Source organism: Numenius arquata, chromosome 2 (genome assembly GCF_964106895.1).
Source record: "Numenius arquata chromosome 2, bNumArq3.hap1.1, whole genome shotgun sequence".
In the NCBI taxonomy this organism is placed as follows: Eukaryota; Metazoa; Chordata; class Aves; order Charadriiformes; family Scolopacidae; genus Numenius; species Numenius arquata.
Genome location: NC_133577.1, coordinates 49585678 through 49605138, shown reverse-complemented (window position 1 = coordinate 49605138; position 19461 = coordinate 49585678). Strand labels below are relative to the sequence as shown.

The 19461-nt window shown below is 37.9% G+C and overlaps 1 protein-coding gene across 4 annotated transcripts in view; it reads right to left on the bottom strand.

Annotated features, from left to right (window-relative positions):
• MSH2 (mutS homolog 2) overlaps positions 1-19461 on the bottom strand; it is a 53401-nt gene that overhangs the window by 4337 nt on the left and 29603 nt on the right. For 2 of the 4 annotated variants that reach the window (XM_074144559.1, XM_074144560.1), the window contains 7 exons: positions 17081-17190; positions 11061-11184; positions 9864-10014; positions 6941-7038; positions 5668-5913; positions 3927-4131; positions 3285-3532 (listed from right to left, as the gene is read on the bottom strand). In XM_074144559.1, the coding sequence (XP_074000660.1) occupies positions 3285-3532; positions 3927-4131; positions 5668-5913; positions 6941-7038; positions 9864-10014; positions 11061-11184; positions 17081-17190 (1182 nt within the window). Of the gene's footprint in view, positions 1-3284; positions 3533-3926; positions 4132-5667; positions 5914-6940; positions 7039-9863; positions 10015-11060; positions 11185-12555; positions 12568-15210; positions 15238-17080; positions 17191-19461 lie in introns of those variants that run through there. The other 2 variants (XM_074144558.1, XM_074144561.1) reach the window with 2 other exon arrangements.

Below are 19461 nucleotides of genomic sequence, written 5' to 3'. Positions count from 1 at the left end.
ATGAATTACACATGTAAAACGATACTTAACTAATCATCAATTAAATACTGGGTAATCAAAGAATAGGTAAAGGAAAAATTTAGCATTTGCATTTTTTTCTGTTTTATTAACCTTGTAATCTCTCAGGTGTTTTCAAGGAAATTAATATTCTTAAGCAGAAATTAGTTTTCTTGATTTTATATTAAAAACACACATCTCCCCAAACACAAAGCTAACTCAGGTCTTTGTTGACACAATCCTGAACAGAGGCCTGGAGAACTATACTTTCTGTCTCTCCTCCTCCAGCTACTCTGCCACACTCTTGAAGCATGAAGACAGGGATGAAAATATACTATAAAGTTCCTTGTTGTGCAAGTTTCACATTTCAAGTGGCATGAAACCTGTGGTTTCGTTCAAAACACAGCTGTATCTGAGCTACCTATACTCACATCCTTGCTTGAACAACATAACTCTTCCACAAGAGCACAACAAAAACTTCTGCAAAAACTTAGGTGAAAGATACCTAACTGGAGATCAGATATTTTAAGATTAATATTTCCTAATGCTGTATCTCATCTGACAGAGGTTTAAGTAGATAGATACAAACTACTGGGTCTCTATGCTCAATAGCACTTCCAAGAAAATGGATCAAATGAAAAGACACTGCACACGCAAAAAACCCATGCGTATCACTAAAATCAGCAAAACTGGTTGAAGAAAAATATGAAATTGGGCTCCTTGAGTTTTCACCACAATAGGTGAGCTAATACAGGCTAGAAAAAAAAAGGCGGGGGGGGGAGCGCAGATTGAAGAAAGACAATTCACCCAACTATCTGGGCAATATAAGTTTCTTTTTATCAGAAGAGTTGCTATTCCAAAGGATTTAGATATACGAAGGCAAAAGGTTTAGAATTAGCATATATTACTACCGCCCCTCAATCTAAGTACTCAAAATAAGGCACCTAAATAAAGATGGCTTATTTGAAGACTCTACATTGCCAGCTCTCGCTGCATTGAAAATAATAGTTTCAATGTACACTTGCAGCAATTTATGACTATACTTGTCTTCCTTTCCTATGCACACTAAGCCATACTTTAAGCACCGATTTGAGCAGGACACTCAGAAGGCTCTGAACAATCACTTGGTGGAAGGAGCTCAACATGTGCTGGAGAAGAAGGGAAATGGCAAACTCCAGAAGAACCACAGACATTGCCTCTCCACTGCATCAGGCTGGCTACCAGGGCCACAGCACTTTGGACATTTAATACTCAGCAGCAAAGCCTGGACGTTGCTTTGGAAAAGTGCATGAACAGAGGAGACCAGAGGCCATTTCTAAGAAACAAAACTCTTGAAAGACAAGGACACAGAGTTAAGAGAAACAAGCCAGAGGAGAGCAGTTCTTCTGGCCATGTTTTGATTCCCATTGCTCAGAGCGATATCCTAGCTTTATAGAAAAGTACCTGAAAGCTAATTGCAAGACTATACCCACAGGTGAATACAAAATTAAAAGCAGTTATACAAGTCATCAAAGGGTAAGAAATGAAGTAATTTCATGGATTTAAAACCAGAAGAAATGAGTAAGAAATAGTCAACTAGTAACATCATAAGAGTAAAACTAACATGGTACCATTTGAGTGAAGCTCAAATCAGGATATAATAAAAACACATTTACCAATCATCTAAAGACACTTAATAGCATGGTGATAGCCTGCGAAGATTATAAAAATTATCTTTAAAAGCATAACAGTAAAATGTAGTAATTGGACAGCATATTAGATTCATTTCAGAACAATGTATGCCATAAGGAATGAACTGAAGAGTCCTAAATCAGCTAAAGAAATCAGGAAATATGGGAGAGAGTTCCAAGACAGCACATACTGAATATGCACTAATCATGAAAAGCAGGGCTGTTAGGAGGAACTAGGCAAGTGAAAGCAAGTATTTGGTATTGTGTCAAAACAACAAAACAGTTTTTAAAATGAGGAATGAAGTTCAGCAATTGTACCCGTAAGATTAAATCCTAAACTAAAAAGATAGACATCAGTATCCAGGACTTGAGACGCAAGACAAGGACTAGCTCCTTAGCCTTAATGAGGATGGATGATACTCAGTAGTTGTCTTAGTAAAGATAATAGCCTCACTCCTCAAATAGTTATTCCTTATTTAAGACAAAACCACTCCACAAGGCAAATCGTTGATCTGATGCAGTATAGCCATGGAGTTCTACAGTAACCATGTTCTATTCACCTGAGCGTCATCTAACTCATTCCTTCATTGTGGAATTCAGAAAAAGACTATTAAGTGGTATTTTTAAGTGAAAATATAGCATAACAGTACTCTGCCAAAATTTTGAAATCAAAATCTTAGCCCAGAGGTAGGCAACCTGACTGAAATGCTCTTATGGGAACAACAAAATCATTGTAAAGTTTGCAGCTAAATTAGAATGCTACAAATGACCATACCTTGCAAGCCAGTTACCCAGCCCTGCTTTATCTAGCATAAATGCAGGCTCCTGCTGAAGAGAGCAAGAAGAAATGATTTGGGATATAGAGAAGCAGGAGGAACCACTTACTGCACTTAACAGATGAAACTTACACACAATTAAAAATTGTCCAATTTAATAACAAAAGGAAAAACTGGATCCACTAAAGGATTTTAATTAAATACATCTGACTTATCTTACACTAACAAAACAACAGGCTACTTGTTTTACTATGATGCCATTTCCTAAAAACTAAACACATGATTTTTCCTATATCAAACTGCTGCATAACTTGAGCAACACCTTTCTTCAATGACTAAGCCTTATTACAATGAAATAGCCGTTACTAAAAACTGTCAGCACATAAAAGCTGTACTCATTTCTTTTAAAAGAACAGTTCAAGGAACGTAAGTCTTTTTCTGTATGATTTACCAAAACCTACCCCTTCCTCCATACGGAAAACTGAAACAGCAGCAAGTTAAAATGGCTGATTTAGGAAAATAGAAAATAATTATTTGGAATCCTTCTCTCTGCTCTTTAAAAAAAAAATAAAGGGGAGAGAGGGGGAAAGAGAGAGACCTCAAAGGCAGAAATAACCTAAATAACCTAGAAGTCTTAACAAAGAATCATCAACATCAACTGTGTTTGGACATGGACAGAGCTACTGCCACGTTCTCTATGGACAGAGAAGAACATGTCTATTATAGCCCTTAAGCACAACATATGAAATATCTTTTTATGTTAAGTTTTTCCATTAGTACTTCTTCGTCTGTCAGTGCCAAATAAAGTTCACCCTGTTCACCGCCATTTACACAGTCTTACCTTCCTTGACACGATAAAGCATTGTCAGTGTGTCATCGCTGGTCAGAGCAGTAACGTGTAGGTTATTTACTGTTGGCACTTGGTCAGCAAGAGCTGTCAGTTCATGAAAATGTGTAGCAAACATACAGAAAGCACAGATTTTGCTAGCAATGTATTCGGAAATAGCCCATGCCAAGCCAAAACCATCGTAGGTAGAAGTTCCTCTTCCCAGCTCATCAATGATTATCAGGGAGTTTTCAGATGCTGTCCTAAAAACACAAGAGCATTTTTGTAATGTTTAAAAACAGCGTGAACTCTAGATATTGGAGTACCACAAGTTACGTTACAGAGGCATAGCATAAAAGAGGCAAAAGACCGAAACAATAAAATAAAGCGCACACACAGTCTCACAATGACCATTCCAAATTTGCTTCTTTGGCCCATTTAGACTTTAGCCTCCTGGAAGCAGCCTATATGACCACTAAAATAAACAGAAGGTGACTTCAAGGACTTAGGAGCCTGCTGAAAAGGACTTGAGATCCTCTACTGAGATCCTACATAAAGTCTTAAATGAAATCTTAAAAAAAAAAAAGGAAGTTTTCCTCAGAGCACTTCCTTTCCCATCAACCTCAACCAACAAGATCAAAGCAGCAAAGGACTTACCTAAGGATTGAAGCAGTTTCTAACATTTCAGCCATGAAAGTAGACACTCCTTTCAGCTGACTGTCTCCAGCTCCCACCCGAGCCAGGATACAATCCACAATGCTTATTTCTGCAGAGTCGCAGGGTACAAAACACCCAATTTGGGCCATAAGAACGATCACCCCTGTCTGCCGGATGTATGTTGATTTTCCCCCCATGTTAGGGCCTGAAGAAGAAATTTTGCAAATTAATAAATAAATAAACCTTTTACAATTCAATACTTCTTTTAAAGGAGAACAGGCTTTAAATTAAAACAAAGAACATTTAAACTTATTACTCTTTCGCCAGGGAAGAGGAGCAGACTTGTCTAACAGGTACAGCTCCACTACTAAAAAGGCTCGTTTTTATGTCTTGCTGAATGCTGTTTTTTCAAAAGAAAGATGATCAGACAGCATCAGGGGCTTCATAAGTTTGGAGACTTTTCAGAAGCATAAGCGGTCATCCAAAACACATGTCCATACCTAAAGCTAATAAGCTTTTAATTTAAAGTCGTCAGTATTGCTGCTTAAGAATGAAAATAATTTGCTTTTACCTCAAACAACAGTTACAATTTGTCTGTAAAAATGAAATAGCTAAGTTACAGACCGGGTACAAGCTAATGGGTGATTTAAATCACAATCTAAAGGGACTCTGAATCAGCAAACATAGATATTAAGTAGTTAATTTTAACTGAAGTACAAATGAAATAAAAAGTATTTTCCAGAAAATTGATCATTAGAACCAATTTTATGCTTTTGCTAACCAGAAAAACAAGCGTGTTACTATGCATTTATTCGTATTTTTAGTTTTTCTTTTTGATTACTTTAGAAGTGCTCATTAATCATTCTCTAATTTCAGATCTCTGCTACTCAGAATGTATGTCAAGGACATCTGGATGGAAATTAAAATTCAATTAAATGTATAAACACTAGAAATGTTTTTCTGTGTAGTAAAATTATCTTAATTACACCAGAGAATAGGGGAAAAAAAAGGGTACAGTCATTAAACATGTTTTGCATTTAAAATTGACTTTCACACTAAACAAAGAAAACATTAACAGAGAGGCTGCTTAAAATCTTGCCTACAGAAGGTGCCTACGTGGCTACAGTACAATTGATGCCTACTGGAATTTTCCAAATCCCTTCAGCAAGTTCAGATTCTCCCGCTCCAGAGGTTGCCTGGCTTCTGGAGTTACACTTACTAAGGCAGAGAATACATATATTAAAGAAGAACTGATTTCTTATTTCTTACTGTCCTAGCAGCCTCTCTCTCCTTCCCAAATGACTATTTCTAAATTAACGATCACCTTCTCCAAACTAGTGCACTATAACTACAGTCGTAACAACCAATTCCATGACTATTAGTTTGGAAGATTAGAAATATGCCTGTATGTGCACAAGCATGTAGAATGCCCACTACACATTTCACAAGAACGTTGTAGACACTTTCTTTTTTTAATATAATATGCAACAATACCTTACAAATACCCTCCCTTCTTTTCCAGACCTAAATCTAATTCCCCATACAGAAAGATTACTAATTTGCTAACTGCTCACCCTTTGTTGATTAGAGAAATTGTTTTGACAGACTTTTATTGGGTTGTTGGTTTGTCTGTTTGCTGTTGCTTGTTTTTTTGTTGTTTTTTTCAAAGACATCATTATTGGAAATACTCAAAGCATTTAAAACGTAAATAACAAATGAAAAAGAGAACAGAAACATTTACCAGTAATAATGTGGAACATCTGTTTGCCCTTCTCAAATGTAACGTCATTGGGGATGAAGGCCACCTCATCTTGCACTTCGATGCAAGGATGCCTGGCGCCTTTCAGCACAATCCTTCCTTGTCCCTTCTCCAGAATGACAGGACGGACATACGGCACCGGTGCTCCATTTGACACATGAGCAAAACTGACAATTGCATCTAATTGAGCAATTACATCATTCATCGTCTGTATTGGTTCTGCATAACCTGGTTTTGATTAGAGAGATACACATTCAACAGTTAGAAATTCTTTTGTTCTTGCTGAAAAGATACCTTAAAGCCTATACTGAGCCCATAAAATTAATTTATCTGCATTAAAAGTTAATTTTGTTTAAGACAGCAGTCACCTTCTGTGAGAATCTGAGATGCTATCCTAAAGTTTCCATACTTTGACTGCAAAGGGGACTTCTTCAGACCAGGAAAAGGAAGAGGTCAGGCCATGTTGATTGTTTTGCCTTTACACCAGACAACAAGAAACAGCTTATCTTAGTATGGGAAGGGAAATGGTCGCAACAGCAAGATGGCTGGAAACCCAATAAATTGGATCATCTCTTGAACTGGCTGGGTACAGATCATTAAGAGGACTTTAAGTCATACTCATTCGAGAATTACACACATAATCCAGTCTTCTTCATTAAAATGCCTCCACTTGGGAAGAAAAATGCTTTTTAAATACACATATACACTTGTAAATCTATGTCTGCACACCACAGAAGCTTTCAGCAGCAGCACAAGACTTTCTTAAGCACACTAGGTATTTATAGATGACATATTGAAGCTAATCCCCCTACATAATACCCCATTAGATTGCCACATAAATATAAAAACCTTAGTATGCTACACACAAAAAACACACTACTTGAAAATTACCAAGATAAGACAAAAAATATCTAATAAGCTACTGATTTTGCAATATACTGGCAAATTTATCATGACAACAGGTCAAAGCTTATGAAGATTTCCACCACAACTTAATACACACTCAAATATATTAATACATCATCTTAAGAAGTGCTTTTTTATCTCTAATAATTTGTAGCAATGCCAGAAAAGAGTCTAACCACAGAAGGCAACGTATTTCAAACTTTCAAGAACTGTCTAAAAGCCAAACCTCTTTTTTTCACACTAATTCTTTGGGGAACATTACAGTTCTCTATAGAGGGATCTACAAATATCTGCAAGTCCTCCCCAGCATTCCAGATTGTGATACACACATCAACGTTGGCATATTCACCTGAAGCAATGTTAATGATTTCCTTAACAATTGCATCCTGAGCCTCTTCATACTCTTCTCTGTTCTTTATATATTCATCGTTGACGGAGCTCAGTTTGCTGTGAACAAAACCACAATATTTAGAAGCTGTGTTCTGTCTTCACTGCTACAATGCCAAACTTCTGGCCTCCTCATCTATGAGTCAGTATCAGTTGTCCCCATCTGTTTTAACAGCAAGGCTCATCACAAGGACCACAAAGCAGCTAATCTACAGTTCATCCACACCAGGGTATCAGTAAGATTAATTCCAAGTTGAAGATCACCCACAAGGGCCAAACCAGCAACTCTAGCATCTCTGAACACATTATTGTTAAAAATCTTACAGTAGTTGTTTGTTGTAGACATGGTATGTACAAGGACTTGCTCATAAAGCTAAATTTCTGGCCATTTTGCAAGAAGATGTGGCAGTGAAAGAACTGGCAGAGGAGAACTGCTGCTAAGCAACTGTACAATTAGCCAGAGTCCTACAACAGGCTTATCAGAGCCGAAGGCATTGACCTCCTTCATTTAGTAAAAACCTCAGTGAACTACTGTCAGTAGGAACAGGTTCTAGTCTTCAAAATAAAGTAAGCTGAAATCAAGAGAGAGTTTAAACAAGTGTTTATTCTTCTCAAGCTTGTCTCCGAGCAGACTCTGGAGAGAGAGAGAGCAGAGTCCGCAGGACTGAACATGAAACACATCCAAGCAGCGCACCCACACCATAAGCAGGAGTCAGCCTTGTGTTTTTGTACCGTCTACACAAGCAACTATAACTTAACTAAGCACAGAGAAGTCTGCTTTATTAGTGATCCATGGACTTCTTCCCTCAGGGAAAGTAACAGATGACGCAACAGAGGTGCTAAGTACCATCTTGTCAGTTACAGAAAAGCCTAACTTCATCATTACGTTTAGATTCATTAACATATTTAGAAGCAAAAAAAATAGCTGTTTTAAGTTTCAGGGATGTTTTGAAAAAATATCCTGTGAGTAAAAGTTAAAACAAAATGCAATTAAGGTTTACACTTCGTTCATTTAAGTAAATTCGTGTGAAATACACCAACATATTGGTTGGTGTGAACCAATATGTTTGCCCTCCTTTTCAAAGCCAAGGATTTATTACTTATGAAAGTGAGTGATTAACAGAAACAGTCACTACTAGTAATACCACTGGCTTGAAACCAACCTTGCCCCATAGGCAGTGCTCCTCATACATGTCTGTCAATCAAGGTTTCCCTCAATAAACTCACTTTTCTGATGCTAACTCCAGCAGGAACCGCTATACATAAAGTGATAGCAGCACGGTTTGTCTGAAACAGACTCCACAATGCACCAATCTCTTCTATTTTTACCCTTCTGTATATAACACATGCAGGAGACTTAAATACTAGTTTTCTCCTGGACCTGCCACTGACAGACAAGGAGGAACTTGTCAGGGGGTTGAAGTCCAATTAGCGGCTGATTATTAGCAGCATTTCTTAGGTTTGATATTGGGGCTGATACTATTTATGCTTTAATTAGCAACCTGAATGATGGGACTGAGCGCACTCTCAAATGCACTCTCAGCAAGGTCGTAAATGATATCACATTACGGGGAGCCGTCAGCGCGCTGGAAGACAGGGCTGCAAGTCACTGGGTTATCTACAGAAATAGGTAGACAAGAATTTCAACACAGCCAAATGCAAAGTTCTGCACCTGGCATGAAATAACTCCATGCAACAGTACAGACTGAGGTCCAAATGGCTGTAAAACAGCTATTCATAAAAGAGCTGGGGTGACTTGGTGGTCTCACAGACACAGATACCTGCCCAGGCTGAAAGACTCTGAAGTCAGCCTGGAGAGGAGAGGCACCAGGACGCTTCTTGGAGGTGCACAGTAAAAGAATGAGACACTGAAAACTCAAGCTTCTGCAAGGAAAATTCTCACTAGATCTGATTAGTTAAGTTTTCACAAAGAGTGGTTCAGCACTGGAACTTGTGCCCCACCAGGTGGTGAAGGATGCTTGGAGGATGGGCATCTGGGCAAGGCCTTGAGCCACCCCATCTAACTTTGAGGTAGGATCTCATTTCCAAGGTGGCACTGCTTTGAGTGAGGCGTTAAGGCCAGTTAACTTCAAGAGATGACCTCCAACCAAAGTTTTTATCCGATTCTGCATATGCAAATTTCTACCTTGTTTGCTCTGTGTAAAAATAATGAAGTACAGAGAGAGAGAGATCTGATGACTGAGATAGCCCTTGCTCCTTCTACCACGCTCAAGAGGAGCTAAAAATTCAACAAGAAATAGAGACTTCTTGCTTGGCTGATGTGTGACAGACCTACTCTCCAGACAAGGAGACACATATAGAATCATAGAATCATCCAGGTTGGAAGAGACCCTTGGGATCATCGAGAGCATCAATCCAATCATCCTGAAGACTGAAATTTTTAAATAGCTTACTCTATAGAACAACAGAATCAAAGTCCAATACAAAGGACCAACAGCAATTACAGCGTGATTTGGAACAAAAAAAAAATGTAACCACCAAAACTGCCGCGTGTCATATTTGGTAATAAACATAAGTAACTCTTTTCCTACTGCGGCTTGTGAAAGTGTCTATATAAACGCTCATGGTGAATGCAATTACGCTAGTAGGTGCAGCTAAAACAGAGAAATTAGCCCAAGTCAAAGGACCAAAACCAGCGAATAGTTGGCAAAGTAAATGGGGAATGCAGCTTTTAGCAGAAAGTGTATGACGACGACTCTCTCATGCCAGTCTTGCTCAATATCTCAATCTGTGAGCAATTAAAAAGATGAAAATTCAAGTCATTCAAGAAGTAGGGAAACTAGTTTATCCGCATGATTATAAAGAAAGGAACAATTTTGTTTCTTTCACAACAGTCTTGAAAAAGTACCAAGATGATCTCATACCTGTTAGTAAATTTCACACCGTTCTTCTGTGTATCAACTATTCCATATTTTGAATTGTTACGGAGAACTTTTTCCTCCTTGCAAGTTATTCGAAAGTGATGTCCAAACTGTGAATTTGTCTCCAGTTTGATACTTTTGCCAGCTTCCAAACCTTTTAGATGGAAAGAAAGAAAAAAGAAAATAAATGTATTATCAAAAATCCTGCAACCTGTGCTATTTCTGCTCACTAACCCCCAGTTTGTGTGATGTAGCCACTCCTAGATACGCTGTTCAGTATATTTGCTTTGGTTCTGTACAGGTATGAGAAATAACACAAGTTCACCGATTCATTCTCTGCTCTTACTTTGATATGCTCTCAAATTGCATATTCAAATCAGGTTCACGATTATTGTATTGCTATATATTCACCAGACATATGAAAAATGCTTATAGCACACTGCAAGGACATTCTATATTGCTGCTGTAAGGATACCGCTTGTAATCTTGTGATCCTTTTATTAATACATACTTCTGCTGGTGCGATTTCTCATTCCATCCCTACACAATCTTGTCTTTCCTTCTTTTCATCCAGGCATCTTGTTTACACTAAAAAAATCAAGACTGAAAAATATGCAAGCCCTTAAAGGTGTAACCTAAAATAACTGTGGTGTTGCTAGTTTTCCTTGCCATATTTGCATTAATTATTTTTTTTTTAAGTTGCTCTTCAAATGGCCAATTCATGAGCTGCACATGGAATTTTTTGCATAGGATAATCAATTCTTTAAATATCTCATTTGCTCACACATTACATTTTGCGAAGAACTCCAAAACAAAACTAGCATGTCCTGAATGGACACTCAGGAGAACGCACAGGGGAAAAAAAACAAGTTTCAATGCATGCCCTTAAAGGATGTAAAATAGAACTAGGCCTTGCCAAGAGTTACAATGAGTTACAGTTCTACAAAATGAATTCTGCAGTATCTTGCAAGATACACGAACATTTCTGATATATTCTGGAATGCCATCCTTAAAAAAGGCCAACTTATAAACCAAAAATCACTCAGTTTTCGACAGATTGTACTGTGACGACTAAAGTCACCTCAAATTAATAATAGGATAATACAAACATCCCTTAATTCCTATATACCAATTTTAATCACTTGATCTCAAAACTTTTTACAAAGGGGGTAAGAATGAAAAGGTAGTTTCATACCCTACCTAGTTCTTTGGCTGCACTCTTTAAAAAGGACTGCATTTTTTCTTCCAGCTCGTTCATCTTCTCTCTTAACTCTGTCAAATTAGGATCAAAAGAAGCCTTGACAAGAAATTCATGATTCTCCACCTAGGCAAAAATAACAAGGAAAAATTTATATGAATATAGGCAGTAAAAAAAAAAAAAAATCACCTACCTGATGATACACAGTGAAATAAATTTACTTAATCATTTATTCAGTTTATTTTACATATATTTAATTTTGTCATGTAATGCTGTGTGATAATTGCTGTCTGACTCAACTACAAAACAAATACACCTCAAAAACTTGTTTTCTCAAATAATATACCTTATACAAGCAAAATACACCAATTTAACAGACACTTTGAAATGGAGTTGTCTGCACATTTATTTGCATACAAATAACTAAGCAGTAGGCGGGAAGAAAAGGCAAGTCAGAGGAAATGAAATTGTTATGTGCATAATCTGTATGCTTGTCTGGACTTACGCAGCTAATCAAGACAGTATAAAAAGATGGGGTGTTTCAAAACAAGAAGTTTTTGGAAATAGAAGTTTCTTAAACAGTAATTCCTGCCCAAAACACGCTCAAGAGTTTACGGAAGGAGCTTACATACTACAACTAAAAATCCCACCCAATTCCAACCCAGTTATTTCAAGTTGAAAATCATACACATTTCCTTCCAAGCTAAACATTTTCAGAGGCACAGATGAATTAAGTTGTATTTCATCTTTTTCCTCTCACTTCCACTGTATTTCGGATGACCTTACAAGCCTCGAGTTTAATTTGCAAGCACAACTTTTAACAGCTACATAAAAGAAACCCGATTTTTAATATACAAACTTTTACAATCAATGAAATATTAGCACTGTCATCCAACATGGAAACTAAGCACTGGCTTTCACTTTACTAATATATTTAATTTAATTAAGTTAAAAAAAACCAAACCAACACTTCCATGAAGCTTCCCCTAGCTGGGAATTATCTGCAAAGTTGTACACAGAGCAGCTGCAAATACTTTGCAAAACACACCAAACAGAGATGGTGGTTTACTTACAACTCCACTTTTACCCACAAGTGTATGTCAGCAAGAGGAGGATGGAGAAGAGGAAAAGGAGGTTCACAGTTCCTTTACTCCTTCCCAGACAATAAAAGTATCATTCCAGAAAGCACTGAGCGACAGGAACTGTTAACTGCAAGAACCACCGCATACATCTTGTTCTACTAAGCACAAAGAGCACTTGAAACATGCAGTGCATCAAAACACTTTCAAAAGCACGAGACTGAAGATTCCCAGCTTCTGCAGGAACTTGGAACAAAGATCTGGGAATGCAATATGGAGATGAAAGCCACAGGGCTTATATATTTTTAATTTGGAATGGGGGTACACAAACCTTCTATCACATGAAGAAAACTGCATATCACACTATATATATATTCACAGGATTGCTACTTTATTCTGAGAATGATCTTCATCCAACAGATAATTTGATCTTCCCCAGAAGTTGCATCATGGAAAACTGAACCATTGGTGCTCATTTTCTCTGTGCAGTTACCAGCCCTGCAAGCGTAATTACACTCAGCCTGGTTCCAGTTGTGTTGTGTGCAAACACAGTGCAGTAGCAAAGTTCTCCAGTTGCTTAATCGGAGATGTGGACTGCACAAACTAGTGGATTACGAGATTTTAGAGGACCATCTTGAAACTTGGAGGCATTAAGAATGGGGTATGAACAAATTCATTCCCTGTTACATCCCTGTCAATAGCCCTGCTCCTCCCATTCCCTTAGTTCTGCGGAAAGAACAGCAATGAACATTTATGATAGAGCATACGGCAGAAAAGACCATTCCTGGTTTTGTAGGGCAGATCCTGGATCAGAAACCGGACAGGCTGGGATGCGAGCACCACGCACAACTGGCTTCATGAGACAACCAAGGTTGACAGTCAAGTGAAAGGTGATTTTATTTCACCGCTTCAAAGAATTATTTGAAGCCTGAAATAAACTGCAGAAATCCTGTAACCTCAGGAGGAAGGCAGGCAACATTCCCAAGGACCCATCAGACCCATCCACCCTGCAGGGCCTCCTCGCTGCAGACAAGCTTTCTTTTCACCGCAAGCAAAGATCTGTACGTGGGTAGAGCTCACAGAGTGCAAAAAAGGCCGTGTTACTGCCTCACCCACCGCTCGGTCCAGCGGTCACGGGGATGGAGTTAGTTTTCATGCGCTTGTTGCTGGCTCCATTACAGCTCCAACAGACCTGTGATGACAAATGAACCCCGAGGCTGCTGGCGCTCAAGGAATAAATCCTAAACTGCTGTCAAGTTTCAGGACAGGAGCATTAAAGTAAAATTACTTCAGCTTCAGTTTACACTAGCCTGGGTTAGGGACTGTAGCAGCTGAAGAACTGGCTCGCTCACAGCAGACCAGGTGCTCCAGTCCCAGGGTAAATGCCCACTGGCTTTTCCAGGTGTAGATACCGAGTCTTCAGGACATCTAGCAGACCCTATCCCATTACCTCAGCCTGAAAATCCGAATTTCAAAGTGTGTAAGAACCAGGGTTGAAGACAGCTGCTAATATATTGCATTACCCACCCCAACTTCCCCGTTCAGGCCTGGTGAAGTAACCCTTAGCAGGTGACAACCAGAACTACTCCATGTGACCGCGCTCTCAAAGGGAAAGCCAAGTGCGATCAAGTGAATAGAAAACATTTTACAATTAAATTAAAAGCTCAGCTGAACTGCTAAGGAAGTAAAATCATTATGGTTTACTAAAAATATTTAAAACTAGTGCTACTAATTAATATAAAAACATCAGGCACCCACAACTATATTAACGTCTAATGTTCTTCTCAAGCTGTGCTCCTCCTTGCAGCAGTATCTCTGCTATAATTAGGCAAGTCACTCAAAGCAAACTTTTGCTTTTCTTTTCCACAGTCCTCAGTGTGAATGTGGCCAAGAATGTAGCAGGACAAGTGTCAACAGGAATGTGGAACACCACACGCTTGAGTTCTTGATGCTTTGTACGTAATGAATCCACCATCAGTTATGGTCTAGTAAGGCTACACCTCACCAGAAAAAATTGAAGAAAATGCCAGTGAACCCAACTCATGGAATCATGGAATTGTCAGAGTTGGAAGGGACCTCTAGAGATCATCTAGTCCAACTTCCCTGCCAAAGCAGGGTTGCCCAGAGCACATCACTCAGGACTGCATCCAGGCAGGTCTTGAAAATCTCCAGGGAAGGGGACTCCACGACCTCCCTGGGCAGCCTGTTCCAGGGCTCTGTCACCCTCACTGGAAATAAGTTCTTCCTCATGTTTGAATGGAACTTCCTATGTTCCGGCTTCTGCCCATTGCCCCTCGTCCTGTCACTGGGAGCCACTGAAGAGTCTGGCTCCATCCTCTTTCAATCCACCCTTTAGATACTTATAAGCATTAATAAGGTCTCCCCTCAGCCTTCTCTTCCCCAGGCTAAAGAGCCCCAGCTCTCTCAGCCTTTCCTCATAAGGGAGATGCTCCAATCCCTCACTGCCCTCTGATCTCCCTAAAAGAAGAATGAAAACACTCATCATCATTGTGACATTTCACTGATACGTTGACTGCTGAAATGCACTAAAGACTAAATTACAACTCAGTACTGCATTAAATACAAAAGTTAAATTTGCTTCAGAGACTAAGGAATGCAGACACGTACAACAGATTGGTCTGAACGCTCTTGCTACCACCGTCACTCTATATATAACCTTTTACTGGCAAGAGTCATGCAAAGGGTTATAATGAAAGCAAATCCCTTATTGCAATATGGGTAAGAAGCAGCTCGATATTCCTTTTTGTTCTACTAAATACACTGTATTTTTCTTAATATAAGTTTTTGCTCAGACCTACTCTGAAATGAATGCTCCAAGTGTAAAATACTTAATGTGGCAAGTAGCAGACTAACATCCCAGCACCAACAGCACTTTGACAGCTGCAGGTGTTTACTTACATGAAATAAGACCCAAATGAGTCACATTTCCAAGGGGTGCTCGAATGAATGAGGTGACAGCAAATCGTTTGCAGACTTGGGGACTGTGTTGAGCTAGCTAGCTAATCTGAAAAACAAGTCTTTCTGTAAAGGGCTGTGCTCTTAATACTCAAACCAAAACACTATCTATATACCAAAAGTGCTAACAAACTTGGAAGCTGCCCTGACTTGAGGAGGAGGTTGGAATACATGGTTTTTCCATGGCCCTTTATGATTCTGCAAAAGACAGGAATGGAAGTGACAGTTTCTCAACTTCTATTACAGCTAGGTAAACCAATAACCACACTTTTTGAACTCGGATGTTTCTTTTTATATTAGAATGGATTATTGACATAATTTAGTTGCTATAACAACCTGTCCTTCAATCACACTCAGAACAGAGATCTGGGTGTTTTGTTTGAACTCCCTAAAAATCTAAGAGGAATTTCAAGTCAAAGTTCAAGTTTTAACAGTTATATGAAGAAGGTTTATTCTCCCAGTAAAATCAGTATTGGTTTATTTATACCTATTTTCCAGTATCTTGAAGGAGAAAAAAAAAAAAAAAAATCCAACAGACTGGATTCTATGGGACTTGATTAAAAATAACTGACTTGTTATTCTGTTTATAAGGACAACAAAACATTTTTAAAGTAGAAGCTGAAAAGAAATTTGAAGAGCTGGACTATGAAGGGTGAAGGCTTAGAACAGCTGTTGGTTTTAAAGAAAGCAGGAGTCCCAGGGCATACAAACTGCATCAACAGATGGTCTGTAACTAGTATAAAGCTATAAATTTCTTCATTACCATATATCACAAATTACAGCAACATGTCAATCAAACAGTCTTTCCTTAATCAGTAAAATGCAGTTGATGAATGCATACACAATACAAATAGATAAAAAGTGGCGCTTTAGCCTTTGGAGAAAAATACGCATTTTCAAAATTTTAAAGCCATTCCAGTTTTCAGAAGTTCAACACCTTTTCCTTACTAGTAATGCCTGGCACGTGGTTAGGTAGATCTCATATTCCTACAGTCAGCTGAGACTGACACATTTATGACAACCCTAAAAGCCTCCCAAGTTCTCCAAAGTAACTGAAGTATCTTATTGAGAAAGGAACATTAAATAAATTTCTAACCAAGCACGTACATTTCAAAACACGTATCACCAATTCTCTAACAAATAGAATGGGAAAAAATTATGTACAAAACTCACTAAAAACCTTTCACCCAGTTAAGCAACAGTTCACGTTTTTGCCTGTGTCCTAAATGTTCAATGTCAAACAATGATAAAATCAGTCATTTATACTCAACCCTTCTCCTTTCCACTACAGATTTAAGGAACAGCAATGTTCCTTCCAGCTTTCTGTGGCCAATTTTTCCTCCGAAAAAAATGCCAGTTTTCCCTTGAAAGCTAGTCCTATGATCAGTAATATTTTATAAACAAGTGTAGATGTAAGGCTAAGGTAACTGTAGTAGCTTTCTCCCTAGTGAGAAATGTCTTTACACTGGAAAGTAAAGTCAGTCTTTATACTGAGGTCAATCGTTTTTCAGAAACTGTTAGTTACGAAGACTTAATCTCACCAAACAGGAGTGAGTCTAATGAACTTTATAGAAGCAAATAAATATGTAATAAATGTATTTTGGCTACATTCTAGATCTGAGACACATCACAGTAACTCTGAAGATATGAAGAAGCAGAAAAGTGACAAAATAACTTCCTCACTTTTAATACTGATGAGGTTTTTCAAAAATAGTTTTGAGTTCCACAGCATCCACATACCCAAAGCATTCTCTAGCATTGGCTAGAGAATTTCAGACAGTGGGTGAATATCCCTCTTGATATTCAACTGCTATACTAATAACAGCCTTTATATATTCCACAGCTAAACTATCACTAACTACTTAATATAGATGATCAATTAAATTTAGTGAGTGTAGAGCAGATTGCAAAGTTCAATAAGAAACTTTAATTGCTAAGTAAACCCCCTCCCACACACCAGCTCATACCTTATCCATGTCCAATGTTGTTTCTATCATCTCCAGAAACTTTGAGAAGTCAGAGTAGATATCATTAAGAGGTGTTATAAACACTGCCAACAACAACATCTGGTGAGCTCCTGTTAAGAACAAACAAGAAAAATTATCATTCACAAAACCACACAACTTTAACAGAATTCACTTACCCAAGATAAACAGCACAACTATATCAGTAGTTAATTTTTATTAAGATTGGTTATGATTACTTCACTGACGCACGCGTTCTAAAATTGGCATTATCCATCCAATTTATATTCTGATTAAGCTTGTACCTATTCTGTCATCTTTGTTCATATCTGGTGGTATTGATTCCCTTCTACTATGAGTAAAACTACAGACACACAACAGTTTGAAAGCAAACCTGCTGTCTGAACATTACCTATTCTTGCACATAAAAAGTTGAAATGGCTTTAGTAGGAAGTGTTTCTACAGCAACCAGTTTTAAAGATACAAAGTGGAAGTCTCATCATCCACACTCGGAGTTTTTAATTTTTGTAATTCAAAATTACAAAAAATTGGGAATATTTGGTAGGTTACAATATGGACATAAATAGAAAATGAGGTGTATGGGGTTTGATTTTGTTTTCCTTAAAAAAAAAAAGACCATCTACTCTAACCAGATCTTAATAGTCACTGATCTTTCCACTAAACAGGAAGTCATCAAAATTAAATTAGTCTTTTCCAATATGTTTTGTTAGCACAAATACTCTGTAGCACCAAGTATAGTTCCACAGCACACATACTGGTTGGAAGTCCATAGAACACTGTAAGCATCAAATGCAAAAATGCAAGTCACAGTTAACTTAACATGCCCAAATACTGCCAATTTTGTGAAAGAAGTATTTTTTTCAGGCCTACAAATAAGCACCTATCCAGCAGCCAGCTGTAAAAACGCTGTCAAGTAAATGAAAGTTTAGATCTTTGCAGCCACTTCAAGTTATGATTTGATCACTGAAAGATTAGCATTATTGACTCTATGACTTGCACAAAATGCCTCAAAAAGAATCCACTACTATGATTTTATCGTCACTGGATTATGTACAGAATTACAACATTTGCCTTCGATGTTTACAGGCAAGGCTTTGCACATTAACAGAGAAACACAGAATTAAGCTCTGGCTATTCCAGAGCCTCCCAATTTCTTATCAAACTAGGGAAAAAGTTTTAATCTTTCCTAAGAAAAATTTCTGTACAAGTTTATTAAATTCACACAGTGAGGACATGATTACCCAAGGGACTCTCTCTTCTCTCTCTGCACTGTAACTCATGTAGAAAGAAAAAGGTTGGTTTGTTTTCCTTTTCCTCCTGTGCCCTTCTGCTTCCCCACTCTCCCAAACTTTTTAAGTTAAAGCTCTTAATTGATTAGTATCTCTTAACAGAGAAAAAAATTACATGTTGTTGAGAAATTATGGAACTTCTAAAAACGGAGCCTTCTGCTGACTAAAAATCTTCAAAACTAAGAGACATCTGGTAAAGTACAACTTGCTTTTTATTCCAAATCCCTTTCTCTGTCACATCTTTTTTTTTTATTTCCCCCTCTTGTAAGAAGACACATCTAAACCAGCCTAAAAAATAAAAGGAAGCAGTAAAGAAGGAGGAGACTGAAGAACAGAAAAGAAGTTTCATATCCACTCTTCAGAGTGGACTTGGCAGTTCCCAGCGCATCAGCTGACAGAGTGCACGGCACGGCACACACAATGAAATGGTCTTCAGTATTGATGTGTGCTGTATTGATATACGTATTCAGTATTGATATATGACTGTGCTTGAACTTAAAGCAGCGATTACAATTTCTTTTCTTAAAAGGAGTAAGTAGGGAAGTTTCGTGATACCATTTAATTATTTAAGTTTGAAGAGTACACCTTCAGACACCGTAGTCCCATTTTTGAATGTCCCATTCAAAAATTAGAAAATATTACTCTCTTAAGTAAATAAAATACTAATGCATTTACATATATTTATGATATGGTTCAAACTGATACACTGCCAAATTGATTTACAGTTTCAATCCAACTTCATATTTAGTATCCAACACTTGAAGGAAGTAAAATAGTAGAGTCAGTGAATACTGAGGATTTATAAAAGTTGTATGCCTATGCTTTTCTGAAAAGCATAACAGTTGGCATTAAGAGAACATGAGCAAGAAACACCATTGAAAAATTCTAAATTAAACTCCTACTTGTCTTGCACCTGCATTCATAAGCTCACATAAAAGATGCATGGTAAAAAAACCACTGTTGCACCTACTCAACATTATTAGCATGTAAACTAACCATTAAGAGAAGGAATAAGAGAACTATGTAGCATCAAAAGCAGAGATGCATGTTCATCACAAAGCCTACCTGCTCCCA